This window comes from Aotus nancymaae, unplaced genomic scaffold (assembly GCF_030222135.1).
Source record: "Aotus nancymaae isolate 86718 unplaced genomic scaffold, 86718_ANA_hifiasm-v0.15.2.pri h1tg000008l, whole genome shotgun sequence".
NCBI lineage: Eukaryota > Metazoa > Chordata > Mammalia > Primates > Aotidae > Aotus > Aotus nancymaae.
The window spans coordinates 61294077-61318207 of NW_026988419.1; the positions used below are offsets into that span (position 1 = coordinate 61294077).

The 24131-nt window shown below is 41.3% G+C and overlaps 1 protein-coding gene across 2 annotated transcripts in view; it reads left to right on the plus strand.

The window, feature by feature from the left end:
- ITGA6 (integrin subunit alpha 6) overlaps positions 1–24131 on the plus strand; it is a 79096-nt gene that overhangs the window by 33060 nt on the left and 21905 nt on the right. For both annotated transcript variants that reach the window (XM_012462373.3, XM_012462374.3), the window contains exons 2-11: positions 6268–6392; positions 8225–8304; positions 9871–10126; positions 12096–12227; positions 15917–16127; positions 16789–16982; positions 17124–17212; positions 17884–18002; positions 21208–21306; positions 21560–21621. In XM_012462373.3, the coding sequence (XP_012317796.2) occupies positions 6268–6392; positions 8225–8304; positions 9871–10126; positions 12096–12227; positions 15917–16127; positions 16789–16982; positions 17124–17212; positions 17884–18002; positions 21208–21306; positions 21560–21621 (1367 nt within the window). The remainder of the gene's footprint in view (positions 1–6267; positions 6393–8224; positions 8305–9870; positions 10127–12095; positions 12228–15916; positions 16128–16788; positions 16983–17123; positions 17213–17883; positions 18003–21207; positions 21307–21559; positions 21622–24131) is intronic.

Consider the following 24131-nt stretch of genomic DNA (forward strand, 5'->3'; position numbering starts at 1 on the left):
GGGCTTCTGACACTGCTACCAGATAGAAAAAGAAAAATCAAAATACAGTTTGGTTCAGCACTGAATAATGTTTATTTGGCTATGTAAAAGAATAAATGATCCAGCACTTTGGGAGGCCGAGGCGGGTGGATCACGAGGTCAAGAGATCGAGACCATCCTGGTCAACATGGCGAAACCCCGTCTCTACTAAAAATACAAAAAATTAGCTGGGCATGGTGGTGCGTGCCTGTAATCCCAGCTGCTCGGGAGGCTGAGGCAGAATTGCCTGAACCCAGGAGGCGGAGGTTGCAGTGAGCCGAGATCGCGCCATTGCACTCCAGCCTGGGTAACAAGAGCGAAACTCCGTCTCCAAAAAAAAAGAATGGATGACTAAATTGGGGTTAAAAGGCACAATGTAAGTGCTAATAGGTCCTGTGAGTGTAAAGGTGTAACTGGCAGATGGCAGGACGTGGAGCAACTAAGAGGAAGAATCCAAGTGCCGATAGCTTTGTCTCACTAACTAGGGAATCAAAATTTTTGTCAAAAGTTGAAGGGAAAATTGAGGTTTAAATATATAAAACTCAGAGTAGGCCGGGCGCGGTGGCTCAAGCCTGTAATCCCAGCACTTTGGGAGGCCGAGGCGGGTGGATCACGAGGTCAAGAGATCGAGACCATCCTGGTCAACATTGTGAAACCCCGTCTCTACTAATACAAAAAAATTAGCTGGGCACGGTGGCGCGTGCCTGTAATCCCAGCTACTCAGGAGGCTGAGGCAGGAGAATTGCCTGAACCCAGGAGGCGGAGGTTGCGGTGAGCCGAGATCGCGCCATTGCACTCCAGCCTGGGTAACAAGAGCGAAACTCCGTCTCAAAAAAAAAAAAAAAAAAAAAAAAAAACTCAGAGTAGCAAACAGAGGCACTAAATCTAGTTATTAAACATAGGATGGGAAGTGGCAGGCAGTTTGTCTTTCCCTTTTCATATGATGGGGCCAACAGTTATTGCCTAAGGCTGATAAATCAATCAATACGTAGATAATCAGTAAATCCAGAATGAAAAGTAAGAGGTTTGTCCAGGGTGTGGGGCTTGGGATCAGTTTGGAATCTGTTGCTTTCTACCATTCAGTTCTTTATTTTTGATTTCCTATCATTTGTACTTGTTACTTTAACAAAAGTTAAATACTGAGTTTGAAAATGGGTTAAATGTAGAGGTGTCACAACTGCCCTAGCAATGCTACTTTCCAACTTTTTAGGTCTTAATTTGGACAAACCAAGAAGGCTGTGTTTTAAATTAAGCAACAATAGTGTTCTTGTTCTAATGGTACGGTATTTCATGTTTCCTGGGCCCAGCTTGCATAGCTAGGGGCAGAATCTTTAATCCTTGAGGAAATGAATTATTGCCAAAGACAGTGGGGCAAAGCTGCTATTGTCCTTAGAGTTTTAAAAGTGTCCCAGTGTTTAGAACTTTTGATTTGAAGTATTTATGCAAAAGTATACCAGCTCTCTTCGGGGTAGAACTTGAATATGTGAAAGGAGGGTGTAGTTTACTTGAAGAATCTTGAAATAACCTCGTGTTCATAGCATGATAGTGAGTCCTGAGTCTTTGTGACCAGAACTCTGATTAGGCTCTGAAGACTTGAATTTGTGTTATATCCTCAGGTACTGTTATATTGATATCATTAGACTTTTATATTGCATTTTAGTATTTCAGTGTTTATTTCTTACCTTTAAAGATGATATATTGTGATTTTGAGTTTTGTCTTGTCTTTTAAATGTGGGTTTCTGATATGTTGAAATCCCAAGGCAGTTTTTATTTCAGTGCAGCTTTAAAATTCAGTGGAGGTCATTGTCCACTGGCCAGTTTTGAAATGATCTTAGTTCACGCCCAGATTCTTGCCCTTGGTTTAGTTTGTCTTGCCTTGACCTGATACGGGAACAGACCTCTTAGGCTCTGCTCTGTTAATTTCCACTGCTTCCGTACAAAGGCTCTAACTCATATCCCTTGGTTCCTGTCATTCTGAAGGTCGAGTTGTTACCATAGCTCTTACTTCCTTCATGCGTACTGGGCTGGTCAGTGTTGAGTGCCGTCGCTGCCCTTCTCTTAGGACTTGCTGTGAGCATCCTGGTGGTGCCCAGAGAGTACCTGGTTTTCATACTGAACCACCTGGGTGGCCTGGGCCCAGTTTTTGGCATTTAATGGCCTTGGAGGGAAAGGGAAGAAAGCTGGAATTTGAGCATAAACTGGATTTTGGTGTGGGCTGAGGGTCTTCCTAGGTGTACACTGTCCCTCCTGGACCTGGACCCACTCTGCCAGCTCAGGAGCCAACCATGTCCTGAACAGCTTAGACCAGCACCCAGACCCTAAATGACTTAGATTAGGAAGTAGTTGGGTTGTTCTGTGTTGTCATTGTTGGGACACAGCTCTATTTACCTTATTTATTGTTCCTGCTCAGCATAGCCTCAGCTGTGACCTCAGCTATGAGGCTGTGACCTCTTGCCTTAAGGCTGGCTCCAGGCAGAATTAAGATCCTTTGCTTGTTTCCTGAACTGCGGAGGGCAGCTTTACCTTGAGGGTGAAGGCGCCTCCAGTTGCTCAGTGTGGTTGGGGTTACTGTGTTCTCTTTTCAACGTGCAGCTTTATCTTACCTTTCAATGATGGGTTCTGTCACCTTAGTGGGTCCCAGGGGATGGGGTGCAGCTGGAGCAGGGGCGCCCTCTGCTGCTTGGTGTCCACTCTTCCCCCTGTGGCCGCCCAGGGGATTTGCGAGGGGCAGTGGAACACCTCTGTCTCCTCCATCCCCTGTGGGGCCACCCGAGGTGGAAGAAGGATGGTGCCAGGACCACGTGCAGGCAGAGCCCACCCAGAGGCAGTGCAACAGCTAACGTTATTTTCCGTGGGTTTCTCTTGTGTGCAGGTCTCTTCTTGAATCTGTTGTCCTTTTCCCCAAACCACCCTGCTGCCTCCATCCTTCTGTGTGGTCTGCTGTCAGCTGAGCAGCCACTGCATGTAAGACACGAGGACCTCTTCTGCAAGAGCTTGGTGTTGGTATTTGTGAAATTTTGTCACCACAGCCCCTGTAACCAGCCAACAAGTTCGAGTTAAATGCCTATTCTTTGTCCCACACATATTAGTTACTAAGAGTGGAGAACACGTGCCAGATAGAGGTACCAAGGAGAAGAGAGGCTGGGGGAAGCCAACCCACTCTGAGGGACTGGGCATGAAAATAGGACAACCTCCACAGCTTTTTAAACCACAGGCCACCCAAAAGCAGCTGTACCCTACAGGGCATGGCAGGCTGTAGAAGCCCGGGGCTAAGACGGTCTCTGACCCTTCGTCCATTAGCGCTGCTGACCGGCTGCTGACCCTCCACCCCATCTTGTCACCCTACCAACTCCCTCTTTTCCATTTCCTCTGGCTCTTTCTCTTGCAGCCTTTGCATGTGCTGTGTTCCTTACCTGGCCACCTCCAGCCCCGATGTCATCTCTTAGTGACACCCTCCCTTCCTCTCCAGCAGGTGCGGGCACCCACAGCACTCTGTTCCATCCTCTCACTGCCTCTAGCTCCCTGTGGTTTCATGACGTCATGACCTTCATGGATCAGGCTTCCCCAGGCCAGAGATTGAGGAGTGGAGGCAATTCCTTAGTTAACCTAGGAGGCTCTTGATGAGTATTTGTTGAATGAATACGTGAAAGAATGAGAGAATAGGGTAAACAGGAAATAAGCCCTGTGTCTGCCTTAGATAACTTAGTAGCCACCTTGGGTGTGGGTGAGAAGAGGAAGTGGTTAGAGAAGACACACAGTTATGACATTGACACTCCCGTGCTGCTTTTTCTAGGCTTCTCTGCAGGTGGCTACCTTTACAGGAAATCTCTTCCCCAGCCTTCACTCCACCCAACTGCAATAATGCTTTGATTCTTCCTTGCCTCTACTTGTCTGTGTTACCTTAATTTTATCAGCATACAGAACAGTTTTGGTTGTGATGTTTTATTTGTGTAAGTTTTGCCCTTTCAACTAGGTTGTAAACTTGAAATCCTGGGTTTTGCTTCCTAAGCAGCATTGAAAAGGAATGGAGACAACATTGCACCAAGATAATCTTTGTCGTGGCCACTCCTCAGGGCCTGTTTCTTTATCTATAAAACTGGAGGACTGGACTGTCTCTCAGGGGTTTCCAGTGTGAAAGTCCTGGGGTTCTGTGCCTCTGGTCCTGGCACCCCACTTATCCCTTCCAGTGCCCACCCCGTGACTCCACCTCTGACTTCTGTCAAGCACAATAATAGAACGTGTTCACCTCACAGTCTAGGCCAGGTCACCTTCCAGGTACTTGTTTATTGGCATTCCTGGGATCCAGGGATATCACTGGAATAGGTGTAGGGCAGACCCGTGGGGACCCCTGTGGCTCCCAGCCTTGCCTCTGTCCTCTGTTGAGAAGGCTCAGGCACCAAGGACACTGCTCCGGTTCCTAATTTAAGTCTGTGTGTCAGTTCTGTACCTTGGTATGTGCTGTTTTGTTTCTTCAAATGTAGGGGGGTTTGGAGGTGGAGGCTGTGACTGTCCAGGGAGCTGGGAGGAAGGACAGTGCTGGGGCCATGTGTTCCTCCGTGAGCCGCCCCTCCTTCTCTATCTGGGCATCGTCTGGCCCCCTTCCCTGCTTTTGAGGTGCACTTGCCTCCTGCTGCACCTGCTCCATGGTATTGGTTTAAAAAATCTGTTGAATCCTTTATTGGACTGATTCCTTTATTGGGACCCAATAGGCATGAAGGTAATAGAGACTATTTGGTTTGTATTTTCATTTGTTTTGCTTTTGCCTCGGAGATTTGTGGGTTTCTTGATGGCCGGGAGTGACTTTGTTTTCTGTTGTAAGAGTTCGTTGTTTGTGTAGGTTTGTGTTCCTAGTCCTTTTCCTCAGCTCCAGCCTTGTTTCCAAAACTCCGAGCTGCTGGTTTCTCTCTGTCCAGTCAGGTGTGTGTTTTTTGTCTGTTTCTTGTCCTAGTTGTTCCATGAGTCAGCCAGACCCCAAAGATTGGAAACTTGATGGTGAGTAAAGGTGTTAGCAAAAGGGACCTAGCAACAAGGTTGTTGGACCTCTAAAGAGCCTGTCCAACTGTGAGATGCTGAGATTTCGAGGACCGTGGCTTTGGATTAGGGGCCTCCTTATATGAGATAAGAACACTGGGTTGGGGAGAAGAAGGAACATTACAGTGCCTCGTATATAAGTGGAGCTACACCAGGTATCCCTGAATCCTTTGTGGGAGACTGACTGGATGAGAGAGGACGAACTCTTCTAATGTGACAAAAGTGCAAGGAAGGAAGAACTGACTTGGAAAAACAAACATCAAGAAATACACCTCAAATATATCTGCTTTTTTTTTTTTTTTTGAGATAGAGTCTTGCTCTGTCGCCCTGGCTGGAGTGCAGTGGCGCAATCTCACTTCACGGCAACCTCTGCCTCCCGGGTTCAAGTGATTCTCCTGCCTCAGCCTCTCTAGTAGCTGGGATTACAGGTGCTTGCCACCACGCCCTGCTAATTTTTTGTATTTTTAGTAGAGACAGGGTTTCACCATGTTAGCCAGGATGGTCTTGATCCCCTGACCTCATGATCCACCCGCCCCAGCCTCCCGAAGTGCTAGGATTACCGCCATGAGCCACCACGACCCGCATGTATCTGCTTTTTATTTGTTCATTCTACCCTAATAAAACTGGAGGAAAAAAAGAACTGGAAAGAGGCCAAAGCTGTAAGAGAATAATTCAGTTGAGTTGTATCTTACTTAAGGTTAGGTTCTAAATCAGTATATAAACTGAAATTCTAAGAGCTAGGGAGAAATACCCTTGAAAACCACCTTGGGAAGGCACAGTGTTAGGAACTGACATGTTGCTGCTGATTACGTCTAGTGTGGCCATTTTCTCCTTCCACTGTTGCAAGTCTTTGGTTTCTTCTCTTGAGTTTCCTGTGATATCCCTGGCATCGTAGGGGTTTACAGGTTGTGTTCTATGAAGAGGGTGTCTTTTAGACACCAGATCACACTAGGCCAGAAATGCTGATACTGTGAGAGACAGGCATATTTTCCTCGTTTCACTATCCCCTCTTTTGCTTCCCCTGTGCAGTTGTGTTTGTGCGTTTTACGTGAACCAGACATAGGACTCTACCTTTGTTCTCACTCACCGCCTAAGCTGTCGAAGTATTTATTAGTGGACTCCTAGACAAAGAATAATCCCACATATCCTGGTTCTGACTGATTTAAATGTTAAATGTATATTAAATTCAAATCTCCAAATTGTTTGTTTCGTCAACAGGTTGCTCGTGGGGGCCCCGCGGGCAGAAGCGCTTCCGCAGCAGAGAGCCAACAGAACGGGTGGCCTGTACAGCTGTGACATTACCACCCGGGGGCCGTGCACGCGCATCGAATTCGACAACGACGGTTCGTTCCTTTCCCTTACTCCATGTTCACTCAGGCAGCTTGCCTGTACTGTTTCCATGAGGAAGGAGAGTGGGGACAAACATGCATTCTTGTAGAGAGGACCTCTTTTAATTGCATCAGTCTTGACTGTTTTGTTTTTTGCCCTGAAAATATTTACTTACTTTACTTTCTAAATCACACTGGGATGCAGCGTGTTTTGCGGCTCCTCCTAACGCTGGTTTCTAAACCGATATGGTGTAGGGATGTTGCCACCTAGTGATGTGTTGAGGTTCTGCAGGAGGTTGTGGAAAAACTGATTTCCTAGCAATTAAGAGAATGAATGTGTATCTTGTATTCAGCAGCCAAAAGTTCTCATGTGCTGTTAAAATATTTGGGAGAAAGACAGTTTTAACTATCAGACCCCTTTGGAATGAGAGCTGGCTAATATGGATAAAGTTTTCCCGACCATCTCAGATAGAGATTTGTTTTTTTAAGGACTCTGGGTAGGTGGAAAATACCAGGACGTAGGCATGTTGACATCTGATGTACCTGGCTTTCTGTAGGATGAGCAGAGCAGTTAGTGTACTGAGAAGCTCTAACCAAACCTCATTTGATATGCTTGGTCTAAGCAGATCTGCAGATTCACGTTTACATTCTTTTCTTGCTTCTTCATCTTTTAGAAATAACATTTGTTGGCCAGGCACAGTGGCTTGCACCTGTAATCCCAGCACTTTGGGAGGCTGAGTTGGGTGGATCATTTGAGGTCAGGAGTTCAAGACCAGCCTGGTCAACATGGTGATACCCCGTCTCTACTAAAAATACAAAAATTAGCTGGGCGTGGTGGTGCACGCCTGTAGTCCCAGCTACTCAGGAGGCCGAGGCAGGAGAATTGCTTGAACCTGGGAGGCAGAGGCTGCAGTGAGCCAAAATCATGTCACTGTACCCCAGCCTGGGTGACAGAGCAAGATACCACCTCAAAAAAAGAGAAAAGAAATAACATTTTTAAAATTAGAAAATAGTATATTAATTTTAAGAAACTATTAAAATACACAGACCTATGAAGAATAAAAAACAAAATCCACTGGCAATCTCATTATCTAGACTTATTCTTTAACATTTTGGCATTTTTCCTTGTGTCTAAAGTTGTTTAGTTTCATATTTTTATAATGATTCAAGATTAAAACTTGTGTCTGTATTGCTACTCATTGAGGAATGCAAAAATTTGGATACAGGTCACACAGTGGGTTGAAATCGATACTGATATGAGCACACGGTGATGTCTGTGGTCTCCCTCTCTCTAACAGTAACTCTCCTGTTTGGCATTGATACATTGTCAGCTACAAGATCCTAAAGGAAATCTGAGTCTTTATCTCACATCTCCAGAAAAGAAAAGAACATTTAATGCTGTTATGTAAAAAAAATTGGGGAGTATATAGAGAAGTACCTATTTTTTTTGGTTAGTTTGGATGGTAGTTGGCCTTTTGAATACCGGATTTTACATTGCTGCCTTAAGGGATGTATTTTGGAGGGCTCCCTTAGTCTTAGAGTTTGACATACCTTCTGCATTCAGGACCCTGAGTATCGAGAGAGGGCAAAGAGTATTGTTGGACAAAATAGGCAACTACATAGAGCTAAGCATTTTATGTTTCAAATTTTATGACAGATTCTTACCAAAAAACCACTTCTCTGTTTCCTTGAGATGACAAGTAATTTTTCTGGATTGAGTAACTGAATTTACTAGGTAGCTAGACTCGGAGTCAAGGCCATTTGGAAACAGTTGCTTGTATTTTTGTTCAGCGATGGTTTCTAGTATGTGCAGTCACTTGGAAGGCTAACTGTGCTCCTTTCTACAGCTGACCCCACGTCGGAAAGCAAGGAAGATCAGTGGATGGGGGTCACTGTCCAGAGCCAAGGTCCAGGGGGCAAGGTTGTGGTAAGTATAGAGACGCATGTTTATCCTACACTATCGGACTGCTAGTTACGTGCCCGCACCAGGCTTATAGGAGGGGACAAAGCAGGGAGCGAACTTACTGCTTTAAAGCAGGAATGGATATCAAGAAGAAACCAGGCTAGGCGCCGTGGCTCACGCCTGTAATCCCAGCACTTTGAGAAACTGAGGCGGGCAGATCACCTGAAGTCAGGAGTTCGAGACCAGTCCTACCAATATGATGAAACCCTATCTCTACTAAAGATACAAAAATTAGCCGGGTATGGTGGCATGCGCCTGTAATCCCAGCTACTCAGGAGGCTGACACAGAAGAATCGCTTCAACCCCAGGAGGCGGAGGTTGCAGTGAGCTGAGATCACACCATTGCACTCTAGCCTGGACAACAAGAGCAAAACTCCATCTCAAAAAAACAAAAAAGAAGACGAAGAAATCAAAGCCTATTTCTCCTGTGATTCCCGACATACTCTGAAACAATCATACGACCTGCTTTTCTATAGAACTTTCAGATTTAAATAACTTATTAAAGAACCTTTACTGAATATTCCTAAAATTCTAGATGGTATTAAAAAAACAAAACAAAACTAGACATCATTTCTGTCCTTGAAACTTCATAGCTTTATAGATAAGTTATTAAAAATATGGGCATGGTCTTGGAAAGTAATAACCAGGTAGTTTTAAACTCTTGTTATTTATTCTGAGTGTTTTCAAATAGAAGGGATAGCAACAAAAAGAGGATTTGTTTGGTGGATTGGGCTAGATGGTCTTGGCAATGCATTCTTGGTTGGAATATGATGATCTTTTTGTCTCCTTCAAAATCTGCTTGCTGTAATGACATTTACATAGGATTTTGAGGAAAAAAAAAGTGAACATTGAGTTTTGATATTTAAGGAATGACATTTATGGAAAATTGATTTGGTATTATATTTTTAGCCTGTGTTTGCATGAAGGGTAGCCATTCATACCCTGTAGAAATTACAGAGATTATTTCTATCTCTTCTTGTAATTCTGCCTTTTAAAAATAAGCGTATCTTGGGAAATAATCTCAGAGCTCAGGGTGTAAGTTAGGACTGATTACAAGGAAGTAGTGTGGGGAAAAGGAAATGTCTTTGTTTTAAAAGCTGTGTATGTTTGATCCCTATGATTTCTCCTCTAGAACATAATTACCCACTTTCACACTGATGTGAAGGTTTATACAGCCACTAAAAGCCAATTAGAATTAAGAAAATGGAATAAGGTGTTTCTCTTTGTTTATATGACAGGTGAATTTACAAATAAATTGCCTATGGATACAGATAGTCATTCAATATTTGGATTGGAGCATTACTCTGAGTGAGAATAAGACACACTCTAGTTTCTGTGTGTCTTGATAATGGGCTCCTTAGTGCCACTTTGGGGACTATTTGCTGGTTTGGGATCCAGTCCCAAGATGAGGACGTGTTTAATTATCCTCTTTAGAATTAATGTCTATAGTGACAATTTTATCCATATGTAAATTTTTTAAAAACAAGGCTTATAGACAAGAACGGGCTACTTTCTTCCATCTGTTTACAGACATGTGCTCACCGATATGAAAAGAGGCAGCATGTTAATACGAAGCAGGAATCCCGAGACATCTTTGGGCGGTGTTATGTCCTGAGCCAGAATCTCAGGATTGAAGATGATATGGATGGGGGAGATTGGAGCTTTTGTGATGGGCGATTGAGAGGCCATGAGAAATTTGGCTCTTGCCAGCAAGGTGTAGCCGCTACTTTTACTAAAGACTTTCATTACATTGTATTTGGAGCCCCGGGTACTTATAACTGGAAAGGTATGACCTTTGTATTTATAGAAATAGAGATCAGAATGTCTACATAATTTCTGTAATACGATTTATTACCATAATTTAGTACATTTTGAGCTAAAATGTGTTAGAAGACATTTGTATATTATAAAAGTTGGGTTGGATGTTAAAAATCTCGAAATGATGTGATTTTTAAAAGCCAATAATAGTGGAATATATATTTTAGCTTTGACATTCTTTTTCCCTCTACCAATACTTTTCTTTAATACTGGTAGTTAACTTTTTTCAGTAGGAATATTATAATTAACATTAGTAGTTTTTACTGTTTTATATTTGTCTGGCTCCTGAAGCTAAAAGTGTTAATTTTAAGTTAGTGATCTGAAAACTTAGGAGGATTAAGTAATGTTATATACAAATAACAGCATATCAACATGGACATTAATAACAGTGTATTAATATGGACATTTCTCTCTGTATATGTTATTCTCAAAGGCCATGATTTGCTAATAATTCAGTAAAGTTAGGGCAGATTACAGACAAATTTGGGAATTTTGAGGTATAATTTCAGATATGTGAGGAAAAGTTGTTTAATTATTGTGATGTGAGTAAATGGAGACATGGAGACGTAAAGAGGAAAATGGCCCACATGTTTTGACTGTGTGAACCTGGTCAGTTCCTGCTAAACAATTTAACTTCTCTGAAGAAACTGAGCATGTATAGAAGATGCTGTATCATAAAAGTTGATTAACCCAACTCTCATCCATGATGAAGAGAACTGCATTTGATTTGGAAATAAGCCATTTTTGAGAAATTTATTAATATAAGTCATATAACACTTTCACTCATCAGGGAAAACTTACGAAAATGTTCCCTTTTCCATTCAAAAATCTGTTTTAATTCTGGTTAGAAATGATTCTTGAACACTTTTCTCTGTGTGCAATCTTCAAGGGTAATTTCCCTTTGCCCTCCACCTCCACCCCAACAGAAGCTTCATGTACAGTATTTCCCAGGTTATTTTGACCTAATTGAAATAACATGTTGAATTTAGAATAGTTTTATTTTAGCACGAATAGATGCCACGTATAGTAAAACAAAACAACAAAAACATCCACCAATTATGTATATTTTAATTAATGGAAAATAATGGCTTACCTGCTTTGTAAACCCTGATCTAAAATGTTTCCATTTAAAGTCATATAGTGATTTAGGCTTACCATGTGAAACCTTATTTTTTAAATTATTAATTGTAAGAATTTTTTTGTTTGAGATGGAGTTTCTCTTGTTGCCCAGGCTGGAGTGCAATGGCATGATCTTGGCTTATTGCAACCTCTGACTCCTGAGTTCAAGCGATTCTCCTGTCTCAGCCTCCCAAGTAGCTGGGATTACAGGTGCTTGCCACTACACCCAGCTAATTTTTTTGTATTTTTACTACAGATGAGGTTTCACCATGTTGGCCAGGCTGTCTGGAACTCTTGACCTCAGGTGATCCACCCGCTTTGGCCTCCCAAAATGGTGGGATTACAGGTGTGAGCCACTGTACCCGGCCAAGATTTTTAAAAAGATGAAATCTTGGTCAAAGTGATCTAAAGAAAAGATCAGTGTGTCTCACTTTTACACTACAGAAAAGAAGACAAATTGAGGTGGGATTACAACGAATGCAAAATATCATACATATCAAGTTCATGTCATTTAAAAATTAGTTCTCTGTAGATTTTGTTAACTAAGCAAACCTTCCATTTTTCATCTAGTTTCATGGCTTTATAAAGATAGTTCATGAAAATGCATGGGGCATTTTTTAATGACTTGACTATCTTTCCCATAAAAATTTACACAAACATGTAACAACCATAAAAGTCATCTCTGTCCTTCCTTTTTTTTCCTCCAAATTTTTCTTCCTGTAAATTAGTGATAGTATGGGGGATGTTTATTAGGAGCCATTTATTTTGTTTTGTTTCATCTTCATTTTTTTGTTGTTTTTACCATTTCATTCCTTTAGGGATTGTTCGTGTAGAGCAAAAGAATAACACTTTTTTTGACATGAACATCTTTGAAGATGGGCCCTATGAAGTTGGTGGAGAGACTGAGCATGATGAAAGTCTCGTTCCTGTTCCTGCTAACAGTTACTTAGGTAGGAGCAGGCACAGATGGCTGCCTTTGCCCACCTTCTCAGATACCTTATGTGAAACTTCCTCATGGGGCCTACAGCCCCTGGACTTCTAGGTTGAGAAGGGGACAGGTGGGGCCGGGACCTGTGGCCACTTTTGCTGGAACTTGATAAGCTTGGTGATCTAGAGGCCTTACCTGACTGATATCTGGGATCCTTTCCTTCTGACCGGGGCTCCCTAAATGGGGGAAGAAACCTATTATCACCTAAAATCGTCCATTCTCCCCTCCTGCTTGGAAATCTATCTCTTGAGCTAATGGCGGCCTCTGTAACCTGAAACAGGCCATTCATGCAGCCATGAAAATGTGCATAGGTGTTCACAGTAAGCTGAGCTCTCTTTGTTCAGTGCCTCTTTCCAGAGATAGTATTAAGAGCTGCATTTAATAAAGTTATTCTTAAGTGGCAGGTCAAGACCTCCAGGTCCTCCCTCTGTGATTTTGGTTCTCCAGGGATTGGCCCTGCTTCTGAATGGGGACCCCCATGTCACAGGGGCATGCAGATGGCATGAGAGCTTCCCGGCGGAGGCTGAGCAGGACTGCTAAAGCAGCTTTCAGGACACCCAGACTGTGTCTAAGGGCCAATTCCTTAACTCCTAAGGCTTGTTTGCATGACTAATGGGTGTCCTAAGTTATTCATGCACATTATGGTAATTATACAAAGGCTTTTAAAAGCTTTAATTCTTGGTATGAGTTGACATAAAGAGTAATTACTGTGCATTTCTTGGAAAAAATGTAAAAAACTTCTAAACCTAAAGAGTAACCTGTTTAAAAAAAAAAAAACTAGAGAAAAGTACCCAGATGTTAGGATATTACTGGAACAATGCAAGGTAAAAAAGGAAAAAACACATATAGATATGTGAATAATTTCAAGCAATGTGCCAGTAAATACACACTAAGAAGTTGTTTAGGCTGGGCCCGGTGGCTCACGCCTGTAATCCCAACATTTTGGGAGGCTGAGGCGGGCTGATTACTTGAAACCAGGAGTTCAAGACCAGCCTGACCAACGCAGCAAAACCCCTTCTCTATTAAAAATGCAAAAAGACTAGCCAGGCATGGTGGCGCACATCTGTAGTCCCAGCTACTCAGGAGGCTAAGGCACCTTGCTGTTTGAACCTGGGAGATGGAGGTTGTGGTGAACCAAGATCACGCCATTGCACTCAAGCCTGAGCGACAGCGGGAGACTCTGTCTCCAAGAAAAAAAAAAGTTGTTCAAATTGTATAAATATATGTGAACAATACTGTTAATCTTTTTTTTCTGAGATGGAGTTTCACTCTTGGTGTCCAGGCTGGAGTGTGGTGGCACAATCTCGGCTCACTGCAACCTCCATCTCCTGGGTTCAAGCGATTCTCCTGCCTCAGCCTTCGGAATAGCTGGGACTATTGGCGTATGTCACCATACGTTGCTAATTTTTGTGTTTTTAGTAGAGACAAGGTTTCACCATATTGGTCAGACTGGTCTTGAATTCCTGACTTTAGGTGATCCACCCACCTCAGCCTCCCAAAGTGCTGGGATTATAGGCGCAAGCTACTGCGCCCAGCCCAAACTTGGATTTTTAAGGTAAAATCCTTTTCAAAATAAATATTATCAATGAACCATTTTATTTGAATCTATTTTAACAGACCACTTCTCTCTTCAAATGTATTATTTAGAAGGCTGGGCATGGTGAACTCAGACCTGTAATTCCAACACTTTGGGAGGCAGAGGCAGGAGGATTGCTTGAGCTTAGAAGTTCAAGACCAGTCTGGGCAATGTAGCAAAACCTCATCTCTTCTAAAACTAAAAAAAATTAGAGGTGGTGGCATGTGTGTGCAGTCCCAGCTACTCAGAAGACTGAGGTAGGAGAATCACTTGAGCCTGGGAGGTTGAGGCTGCAGTGAGCTGTGACTGCACCACTGCCCTCCAGCCTGGGCAACAGAGCAGGACCCTATCTCAGAATATTTTATTTAGGGATTACTTATGATGAAAAGTACTTAATTTTAATTGTACTGGCCAAGAAACCAATACTTTGGTCTATAAAACAGATGGCTGTGGATTTTATAAACATACTTGCTGTCAGAACATAGGAAAATATGAAGCATTTTTTCTCAAACACATTTGCCACTTTTAGAATGGATTTCCTCAAAAGTGAATGAGAAAGAAATCAAATTTGAATTGTTACATTTGGCTTGTCTGTGCTGTGTGTGAATCTGTCATTTCAAAAGATCAGGGGTCTGGGGGAATAAAACGATCTACTTGAGGTTTTGGAAGCTGGCAACGAGAGCAGCTTGCCGGATGCATTGGTGGCCTCCTCATCCAGCGAGAACAGCAGTGGCTGTCCTGCCTCTTACCAAACATAATGACTTTTTCTTCAATTTCTTCCGTCTCATGCATGTGTACAGGCCTGCTGTTTTTGACCAGCGTTTCCTATACAGATCCTGATCAGTTTGTTTATAAAACACGGCCTCCCCGGGAGCAGCCTGACACATTCCCTGACGTGATGATGAATAGCTACCTAGGTTTGTGACCTCTGCGATGACAAATAAATTGTCTTGGTTGTGGTCATTAAAATTTATTTTTGATCCATACAGAGCATAAATCTTTTTATGTCCTATTTTGTTTCAATTGAAGCACACACAAAAAGCATGCCATGGTTGGGGCTGTGTGGCCACATGGTTGTAAGAGCTGGATTCCATATTGCCGTCTCTAATCTGGTGGCTTATGTTTTTCAATTCACTTCACAATTTGAGAACTGCAACGGTAGTGGCGAAGCTTTTCATAAGTAAAACCCAATAAAAGGGGTGAGCTTATATTATTCTGCATCTGCCTCATCTTTCTATAGAAAGATGTACTTAATTTGAATGGTTTTGATGTGGGTGTTTATATTTGCTTTTCACCAGATCTCAGTTATTTGTAATCTGACATCCTACCTGATGCTTTATAATGGGGTGTCCTAATGTTTTCTGCCCTCTGAACAAGTATGTAACTGCTACCAATGACAACTTCCTCACCTCTGTTGTATATACTAGGTTCTCAAATACCATGTATCATCCGTCATTGTTTTGTCTGCATGTTTGTGTCTGAACTAAGTGGGTCCAAAACAATGAAATGCTATCTATGGTGTATTCATGATGTTAGCATTTGTTTTTCTCTGATTACCAAGGAGATTGATGCTTCTTACCAAGCTTATTGCTTTTTCTTCAATTTTATTTTATTCCTGTAAAAATACTGGTCATTAAATTACAGCAGAACCCTATGACATGCACTCAGTTATGCTACAAGTCAGGTTATATTCTCTGTGTGTGTGATGTAACATAACTAAATTATTCCTAGATAATTCAGCACTAGTTTGATCTCCTTTTGCCACAGTTCCAATATTAAAATAGGGTGCAAATTGCTTCTTAAGATGTATGAATATTTCAAAATTCAAGTTATACATAGGTGCTTTTCATTAAGTCTTAATATCCATAGAAAGCAGTAAATTAGCTAGCCCCAGGACTTTGTCCTTGTGTCAGATCTGAACTCTGTCACTCATATTATGGAGGTGATAGCCGGTGGGAAGGTCAGGAGTAAAGGGGAGTGGAAGCGAGAGGAGGAGATAATGATCGAGTTACCAGTGTCACAGGCCGAAAATACATGGATTGATGTGAGCGGCTGTATATATTTTGTTTTTCTAGGCTTTTCTTTGGACTCAGGGAAAGGTATTGTTTCTAAAGATGAGATCACTTTTGTATCTGGTGCTCCAAGAGCCAATCACAGTGGAGCTGTGGTTTTGCTAAAGAGAGACATGAAGTCTGCACATCTCCTTCCTGAGCACATATTCGATGGAGAAGGTCTGGCCTCTTCCTTTGGCTATGATGTGGCGGTGGTGGACCTCAACAAGGATGGGTGAGAATGCCTCAGTTTATTTTATGCTGCAAATGATTGCTGCTTTGACTAGCTTCTGTAGGCCATGAGAAGAGCCATCCTTTCAGGTTAGTTGATGGCAAGAGTATTTTTGCTGCCACATTTTTACCAACCCATCTTTATCATTTGTATGATGGCAGCAGACATACTTACATCCTCCCAAGGGTATAGGATTGTATTTTTGATTTTCAGTTTTTACTTGTTTCTTGGGATCAAGGCTCCATGAAGCATTAAAATTTGAAAAAAGTCAACTCAGAAAACAACACCTGCATGATTCTGTTCTGTGGTTTCTTATGGGGCTGATGGAGCATCAGCTCCTGTTGAAAATAGGAATTGGTGGTAAAGTCAAAAACAGATCTGGGGCTGTTGGTGCTGGTTGGGGTAGGGTAGAATCGTGAGGTCTTAACTGGGAGTCCTGCTGCACTGTGGTTCTGACTTGAGGAACTGGCTTTGAGTTCTTACCCTTAGTATTTTTCTTGGGGCATTTATTACAGGCTACCTTGGCTTTTTAAAAATGTTACAATTGAGTCATAAATTCTGGTGTTGAGGGCCTTTCTGTCTCTTTGTAGCCTTAGTACCTAGACTTGTGTTGCTGGTGTTTTAGCTGATGGTTCACAGCTCTTTCCTCTCGTTATGTTTTTAGGTGGCAAGATATAGTTATTGGAGCCCCACAGTATTTTGATAGAGATGGAGAAGTTGGAGGTGCAGTGTATGTCTACATGAACCAGCAAGGCAGATGGAATAATGTGAAACCAATTCGTCTTAATGGAACCAAAGATTCTATGTTTGGCATTGCAGTAAAAAATATTGGAGATATTAATCAAGATGGCTACCCAGGTAGATAATAGATTGTGAAATGGCTATGATATATAGATAGGTAATTTGGTTGTTTAAATAATAGTGCTTATGTCATCTTACTTTAAAACATTGTACTGGAGTGTTTCTAAAATGTTTGTTAAAAAATGATGTTGTCAACAGATATTGCAGTTGGAGCTCCCTATGATGACATGGGAAAGGTTTTTATCTATCATGGATCTGCAAATGGAATAAATACCAAACCAACACAGGTAACCAAATAACCTGGATTTGTACAGCTAGAGTCTCAGCTTTTTGCCTTATAATAGAATATTTAAGTGACTTACAAGTCCATAATAATATGGATTTTGGTTTTTTTTTAAATGTTTTAATAGAAGGTACCTTCAGAATAAATATATAAATGCAATGACTTGCTTGTTCTGATTGTAAAATTTCTCAGATAGGAATCAAAATAATCCAAAGCAAAGGAATGTTGTTCTATCCTGATGGCATAAAGAGAGGAAATGTGATATATTCCCTTTAGTAGCATACTAAATAGAGACAAAATTGGGCAAACAAAACAGATTACTGTAATTACATGGGGAATTAAACATTTCTTTTGAGAAAAATAAGACTCGTAGGGAGAAGGTAGGGAGATTTGGTTTGAAATGGCCTGATTGACTTAATATAGTAAACAAGCTCATCAGAAATGGGCTATTTTATGCTTTGAGATACTATGTAAATCAGATGACTTTTATGAAATGAAATGTATAAAGTATTAGATCATATAAATATTTATGACTTGTATATAATTTAATATAATTTACTTATAAGTGAACTCTCAAATTTCAGTTCAAAAGAAACTTGTGTGTCTTTTTCAAAGCATAGTTAAGAAGTTCATGTTGATAGTGTAATGTCCATTCAGATGCCCTGTGTATTTCAGGTTCTCGAGGGTACCTCACCGTATTTTGGATATTCAATTGCTGGAAACATGGACCTTGATAGAAATTCCTACCCTGATGTTGCTGTTGGGTCCCTCTCAGATTCAGTAACTATTTTCAGGTCTGTTATCTATGATTTTAGCGTTAAGCATGTTCTATAATAATTCGTCATAGCTATATACTTAAAGGTTTATATGAATTGTGATGCTATTTCTTTCTTTTTTTTTTTTTGAAGGTAGTAAAAAATATAATAAAAACCTGTTTTGTAAAATCTTTTAAAGTCTTTGAGGAAAACATAGATCCAAGTTAGAATTTTTACTTCATATATTTTTAAAACCTTAATTTTGATGATGAAAAAACAAAACACATATAAAATGTGACAGTACAAAGAGCATACAGAAGGAAATCCCCTATAATTCACCACACATTATTAAACTCCAAGATCTTGATTTCTATTGTTTTATATTTTGTGATTGTACTGTGTATATTTAACAAAATTAAGACCATAATTGTGCATAATTTTGTAATTTTGTCTCTTTAGGATATATAGTGGATTTTTCCTATGTCATTGAGTACTTTGCCAAAATGAAGTTGACAGCTGTCTATGAGGCGTCTGCTGACTCGTTCATAGCTTACTTAATCAACTGCTGGCCTCTCGCTGGATGGTTACGTTGCTTCACAATTTTTTTATTGCCCCTGTGATACAAAAAGCTGTGGAAAACATTCTTACTTTTGTTTATATCCTTGATTATTTCCTTATGATAAGCTCCTGGATGTGAAATTGCCATATGCGCATCAGACTTTTGATTCGGCTTCACCAAGATGACCCCCAGAAAGGGTGCGATGGTTCCCATCAGTGGTGTTTGAGCCTTCCTTTAACCAGTGCTTTCATCACTGCTGGAAATCACCATCAAAACTAGGAAGGGTTTTTTGTTTGTTTTTTAATTTTCAAAAAGTAGCAGATTCTTGTTTTGCAAAAAAGAAGTTAATCATATAGAATTATAGAAAGTATAGTACATTATTCCCATCTTCCACAAAACTTTTGAGCATCTCTGTACTTCTAAGGTATCATCAAAAGGCTACACCGTACATAACTTTTGCTGTCTAATCTGGTTTTTAAAATTTTTACTATTGGGATATCTCTCCTTGGCAATACAATAGATGACCTAACTTTAGTCAGTTAAGAATTTGCCTCTGTCTGTGTGTAATTGATACTTTAATATCCTTACTTTCCTGTCCTCAAAAGCAGGTTGACTATCAACCCTGTACACTTGTTCCCTTTTTACTTGCAGATAGTATGAAAGTAAAACTCAACAACTGTTTGATAAGAAGAGGACTAACCTCCCCTTATTTTACAGACGAGGACACTGAGGCCCAGGACTTGCTTGAGCTTTTAAGCCCGGAGCCTGAGAGACAGAATGTAGTACTTAAATCTTCCCAACTTTAATCCTGGGCATTTTTCCTACTAAATTGTACTAGCACTTCAGGGTAGTTAGTAAATAAACACCAATTTTAAACATGAGGCAACCAAACCAGTAAGATTTATTTTCTATGTTAAAAGACATCATTTTCATAATTCATATATACTGTGCCCTCAAAATTGTACGTGTTGTATGTTTAAAAGAAAAAAATGCCCTAAGCAGAAATGTCTGTTAAAATATTTTCTTTTGAAGTTTATGTCACCCTTAAAGCATTAATACTATAATATGTAAAATATTATATCTGTGGCAGCTGATTTTAAAATACTTGTGAATTTCTGCCTTTTATATATGCTCTCAAAGTTTAAGAATGTATCTAGTTAGTATCTTAGAACCTAGCAGCTGTCTAAATGCAAAATAAAAATAGAAAGGTAAACAATGAAGATAAAGGAAAATAGAAAAACAGGGAAGGAGGGTAGTATTTGGCCTTTTATTGGCCCCTACCTTCTCCATGAATGGACTTGTGCTCTCGCTAGCCTACCAACAGATTGATTCCAGAAGTTTGAGCTAGCTGTTTGGGATTTGGAATGCATTTTCTTATAGAAACACTATTCTCCAGAATGGCTGGGTTTACCACAAGCCTACTAGAGGCAGCCTAACTGAATCCACGTGGTAATGAAACCCCAGGCCCCATTCTGAGTTCTGGTGGGGAGCAATGGAGGTGGGAGATGGGGCAATCTCCCTACCCACTCGCAGCCCCCAACCCACCGCATACCTGCATTTCTTGTGCCTGTGGCAGTAGTCAGGCCATAGACCCATGGAGACGCCTGTGGCTGCCGGGAGCAGGGCAGCCAAAACATATGAAAAGACGTTTTCAGACGGGGAACTGGAATAGGGTATGGAATTGGATTCTAGCTTCTCAAGTGTTTGCGGGGTTGGAGTAGGCAGTGCAGAGGTGGGAAGAGGTTTAAAAGTTCAAGTTTTTGCTTGCAGATATCATGGGGGTAGAAAAGTTGTCAATTCTGGCAACAGGAAGGCAAAGAGTGAAGGTTGTGGGTGGGAGACTCTGAGGGAGGCTGAAGAGAAGGGCAAGTGTTTGTAAGATGGAGACTCCCAAATTCAGGATTGCCTGTATTAATTCACATACTGTAGACACGCTGATCATGAGCATCTCAGGCATTAGGTGTATATTGGTGTAATTCTTCCAGAGGGTATTTTGGCAAAATTACTCATAACTTAAAATGCACATATTCTTTGATTCTGAAATTCTGCTGTTGGGAATGTATCCCACAGATAAACTCAAATGAGTGCATGAATGATGTTTGTGAAAGCAGAAAGCTCAACAACATGAATGCCTACCAATTAGTTACTGGTTAAATAAAGGATGTTAACATTGATAAGGTGTAACGCCATCAGGCTTGAAAAACAACTAGAGTTATGTGTATATATAGGACAAGTCCTCTGAAATGTTTATGAATTAGAATAAGCAACATATACAGAACAATGACAATTAAGTTCCCATTTAGTTGAAATTATAAATATATTTTAGTATTTAATTTTAGATAATTTTAACAGACTCACGTGTCTGGAAGAGCATACAAGGCTACTTGGGTATTTGGGTGGGAATGGAGACAAAATATTTACTTTAAAACTCTGAAAGTCCTACATGTTGCACATGTATTCATAAGTGTGTATGTTTTTAAATATTCTATAATGAGGCTCTGAATTATATACATTTATATGTATTAACAGTTATTTTCTTCAACAGTGGGGGAAAAAGTCATGTGCATTTGTTTTCCTGTGGTTTTAAGCTGTGCTGGGCTGCTAAGGATGCCATCTAGTATGTGAATTAGTCTCACATTCAAGGTAACAAGAGGCTGAGCTTGTTTTTCACTCCTTTGCCTCCAGATCCCGGCCTGTGATTAATATTCAGAAAACCATCACAGTAACTCCTAACAGAATCGACCTCCGCCAGAAAATGGCATGCGGGGCGCCTAGCGGGATATGGTGAGCGTCCCTCTGTCTTGGTGGGATCCCCCTCAGTTTCCTGATGACCCTATTGCCTGAGGAGCCACAGGGAAGATTGTGGGAATGCTGGGCAAAGGGAAAGAGTTGCTTTATCTGTGGACAGTGCGGGGATTATAGAGAACACGTTGCTCATCCGTGGACAGTGGGGGGATTGGAGAGCTAGGGAACGTGTTGGGTTTTTTCCCACTGCAATAATGGATCTTTTAAGAAATATGTCTTTGATTTTATTCAGCCTCAAGGTTAAAGCCTGTTTCGAATATACTGCGAAACCTGCTGGTTATAATCCTTCAGTATGTAAGTACCTGGTACATTTAAAATATATCTATTTTAGGTCTGCCAGGTTGAAAGTTCTGCACAAATCACAGAAATATAAAACTGCAGTGGCCAAAATGGGTCTGTCAATTCTTGTGTAAAGAATTAAGTGTATGTTTTGTCTCCGTTTTAATCAGGAGGGCACAGCACAGTGAGGGGGAAATACTCTCCACTTGGTTGCCGTTTGAGTTTTCCAGAACAGATGGTTTAGGACAGAATGGCTTGGAAAAGTACTTATTTGCTACCACAGCCACAACCATTTCCTCTGTTTCTGTCTTTGAAAAACAGTGTGGCAAATTCATTTTGTTGTTGTGAGGTGGTGGGTGGTGGTTGTGGAAGGGCAATTGCAGGAGCCAGAGCCAGCACAGAATCACTGCCAGGCTGCATTCTCCTCCCATCCCCTCCCTCCCAGAGAGGCCTCTGGGCCTCAGAACACCCACCCTGTGTTCCCAAGAGCAGGCTCCTGGGGAATTTGCATGCTGGCCCTGAGAGGTCAGAGACGTGGTCTCTGCTCCTGGTTTCAGCTTTTGACACTGACTCTATAGCACAGGGCAAGTCCCTTTACATTTGAGTTTGTCTTTTCCCATCCGTTCAGAACAATGCCTCTAATAGTAATTAGAGCATACAGTCGTGGTGGTGATCACCTGAGAAGACGTGAAAGGCAGTTTGTCATGTATTAGATACTGTTCTGCTTCCTCTCTTTGTAATTCCAAATAGATTTTTTTTAATTTTTAATTTTTGTGGGCACATAGTAGGTGTATATATTTATGGGGCAAGACAGGATTTTTGACAAAAATTTTGATACTGTTAATGATACTCTTAAGAAGAGTGGTGGTAGTAAGTTCTCCTCTGGCTTTTTTTTTTTTTTTTTTTTTTTGAGACAGAGTGTCGCCAGGTGCCAGGCTGGAGTACAGTGGCTTGATCTCGGGTCACTGCAACCTCCACCTCCTGGGTTCAAGCAATTCTCCTGTGTCACCCTCCCAAGAAGCTGAGACTACAGGTGTGCGCCACCATGCTCAGCTAATTTTTGTATTTTAGTAGAGATAGGGTTTCACCATGTTGGGATAGTCTCGATCTCTTGACTTTGTGATCTGCCCGCCTTGGACTCCCAAAGCCCTAGGATTACAGGCGTGAGCCACCGCGCCCAGCCTCCTCTGGCACGTTTTAAAGCAGCCACACCTCTTCAGATGTGAGCCACCAGACCCCTGGCTCCAGAGTCAAGGCCAGGGGCATAGGAATTTAATGAGGGAATTCTCATTCCAGGTCAGGCCATGGTCCTGGCAGCTTGGGATTCTAGTGTACTGTATCTGCCACTAAGGGACACTTTGTGAAGAACAAGGTCATTCTGTCCTTACATGTGCGTTGTCAGCCTTTGCTATATACTGTGAGGTAATGAGTCCTCTGAAGTGTTCTCGCTGTTATCCAAAGTAGTACTGTTTTCTTTATTTAAAAAGGTGTCCCTTATAATATTCCAGAATGTAACCTAATTCAAATAACCTAAAGTTGTTGCTTGAAAAAGGAAAAAATAGCCATATAAGGACTAGGGTTTGGGACGGTGAATCCTCTCACACATCACAGCTCTGTTCTTAGCTGTACTCTAATTCTTCTTTAACTCTATATGAAGTTTTATGTAACTCTAATGAATGTACCCACTAAGGCAACAGAATGAAGATACTGACCTGTGATAAAGATAAAGTTCAATGAAGTATGAAAAGGAACAGTTTAAATAAATGTAGTCTTTAATATTTTTTTAGTCCCCCTACACCCGATTTTCACTGCCATAAACTCACTTAGCCTTCATCTTCCCAGATTTCAAGCTGTCCACAGGTGGTTTCTCCGTCTCCCCTGCTGTGGGGTCGTCTCCTGCTGTGTGGTCTCTCCATGGGACCTGCAGACCTGGCACGAAGCATTCTTGGAGTGGACGGATTAGGACTTTGTGCACAGGGGGAGCTGTGGCCTTTCGCTTTGCTTTTTGATGCAGCTGGCATTTTGTCGAGTGTAGAAAGCAAATCTTTGTGTGGCTTTTAATGACAAGAAAATGTATACCGTGACTCTTCAAAATCTATTATCCTTTCAGTATCATTTGTGTTATTTTTACCTAAATGCCATACCTTACACTGGCCCACTTGGATAATGGGCCCATTACCATTGTTTGGAATGAATGAGAGCGACAAGGAGAAACAGTGATTCTTTGACTAGGCAGGCAGAGAAAATGGGGAAACATTTTTATTCTGTTCTGATTGCCATTTTTTCAAATCACTCTCAGTTTGACTGTAGATGTGAAATCTCATCAGAGCACTCCTTGTCTTCCCCCAAATTAATCACCTGTAAGACTTTCTCCTAGCTGTAGGTGCAGCATTCAATGCCATGTGTATTACTTTTATGTTATGTAGCTACTCCGTTAACCAAGTGTTTATGGGTGGCCTATTACGGATAGAAATTTCCTTTGAAGACATTCAAAGAACATTTGCTTTCATTGCTTTTACTTCCAC